The 2,117-nt window shown below is 35.6% G+C and overlaps 1 protein-coding gene across 1 annotated transcript in view; it reads left to right on the top strand.

The window, feature by feature from the left end:
• The window catches only part of FBXO33 (F-box protein 33), a 20,505-nt gene that overhangs the window by 14,244 nt on the left and 4,144 nt on the right, over positions 1-2,117 (top strand). The window contains 1 exon segment of the mRNA XM_006891588.1: positions 1,469-1,579. Coding sequence (XP_006891650.1) covers positions 1,469-1,579 — 111 coding nt within the window.

Here is a 2,117-nt window from a genome sequence, read left to right as displayed (position 1 = left end):
GATAATTTGAGGTATTTTCAAAAATTACTTCAGTTGTTTGACTACCACCACCATTGAGATTAAGAATGTTCTGTATCATGCCAAAAAAGTTCCCTATGCCCCTATAAAATGCAGATAGTATCAACAGTAAGAGACTATGAATCACCATCAGTACAAGACTGATTTTACAATATAGGGATAAGACATAATTATCTCTCTACTTTTTAGCCAATTTTGACACCCTGCCACTCATGACACCATCTATTCCTATACATTGAACTCAAAAAGCCATTCTTGGAGTTAAGTGCTTTATTAAGAAACAGGGTACAGCTTGAGATCAGCATCAGCAGGCTGCAGTGTAGGAATCAGGCTCAGAGAGCATGTAAGTAGTCTCCTTCCTTCAGGGCAGCTGTCCAGGTACTTTAAGACAGTCTCCTTTCAACTCCATCAGGGCTTGCCACCAGCCCTGCCATTGTAGTTCCTGACCTCACTGTTCTCTTCCTTGTTAAAAGCTTTTAAGCCAGTATTATAACTGTTCTAGGAAGTTGTTTGCTCTTTTTCTAGTACACTTATCTTTCTCTGATACGTCTTTCTGCTGCTGCTTGCTGCTCGTTTCCTGTGAAAAATCTCTTTGTCAATTTCAAAACCTGGCCTTCCCACCAAGGCCAGGAACTGACCTTTCTCCTCTGGTAAACCACAGACACTATTCACATGGTAGCATGGCTGGGCAGTTCATTTCATTTCATTTGGTCAATCTCTCCTGCAAAATTAATAAGCATCCACGGGGCAGGCTGCAGCCCAGGACTAGATAAGAAGTATCAAACCAAGTTGTTTCCAGTTTACTGAAGAAATGTCAGTCAATCTGGATAAAAGTAATAAATCCTTTGGGATAAAAGGTAACTAGGGCAAAGGTAGTTCCTCAGAGTTTAGAGGGGAAATCGATTTATCTGTTTTTCAAAAAAACCAAAGCAAAAGGCCATTTAAAGAGGATAACTTTACCACAGACCCTGAATATTATTAGCAATTTAATGTTACCTAGTTTGCTAGTTTATATTAGATTGATAGTCTTCAACAATAAATATGTTTTTGAAATTTTTCTTTTTGCTGTCTAGAGACATTATAGGAGCTCTGATGGCCTTGTGGTAAGAAACTGTGCTACACGTAGTTCAAATCTACCCGCTACAGGGTCTATCAGCTATGAGTTGGTTCTGACTTCACAGCACACAACAATAGTGATGTGATAAGGAGTTTTAACGTCCTTGTATTCATGGCTGTGATGCAATTTTGGAATTTTTTTTTTAAAAGAATAATACTTTAAAAGCAAACACATAGTACCATGTCATTTAGTGTCGTCTGTGGCAGCTGTCGTCTGAAGAATTTTTTTTATCCTTTTAAAATGAGATGCGCATATTTCTAAAATATCCTTTCTGCAAAGATGCTTTCAGACTTTTGTTATTTGGAAAATCATTTCAAATAATTTTTTTTGCAGGAATCTTCAGAAATTTAGTCTTTTTGCAGACATAAGTGTTCTACAACAGCAAGGGAGCTTGTCAACTACATACCTCAGCAAAGTGGACCCTGATGGCAAAAAAATAAAACAGTAAGTAATATAATAGGTTAAAAAAGGAGCTTATAATAATATTCATATTTTCTGCATCCTCTGAGAAATTGTACATCGTTATCAGAAGAGTAAATATTTTCCATAAAAAGAACATTGGTAGTGAAAATAACTGTGATATTCAGTGAGCATCATAGACTATTTCGTGTCATAAGTCTTCCAGACAAATAAAAGCACTTATTTTGAATAATTATTACCTTTAAAAATTGTTACTTTTTTGCTCACCTCCCTGGAAAATATTGCATGTCCTCAGTTTTCTCTTTCATAATGCTATAAAATGAAGATTTCTTTGGATAAGGAATACATTTCTATATATGTTTAATGTAACCATATACCTAATTTATCTTAGTCAGTGTATCTCATTGAATTTTAATTGTATTTATGATAACTTGTGAGCTGGATAGAAATCAGCTAATAAAAGAAAATCAGTCTCCAAGTAGATATATGTATACCCATGTTTATCGCGGCTTTGTTTACAATAGCAAGGAGTTGGAAACAACCTAAATGCCCATCAACAAAC

This window comes from Elephantulus edwardii, unplaced genomic scaffold, assembly GCF_000299155.1.
Source record: "Elephantulus edwardii isolate Elephantulus edwardi_28Jun2011 unplaced genomic scaffold, EleEdw1.0 scaffold00100, whole genome shotgun sequence".
Lineage (NCBI taxonomy): Eukaryota > Metazoa > Chordata > Mammalia > Macroscelidea > Macroscelididae > Elephantulus > Elephantulus edwardii.
Note: the sequence above shows the minus strand (reverse complement) of the source record. Positions and strands in the feature narration are given on the sequence as shown.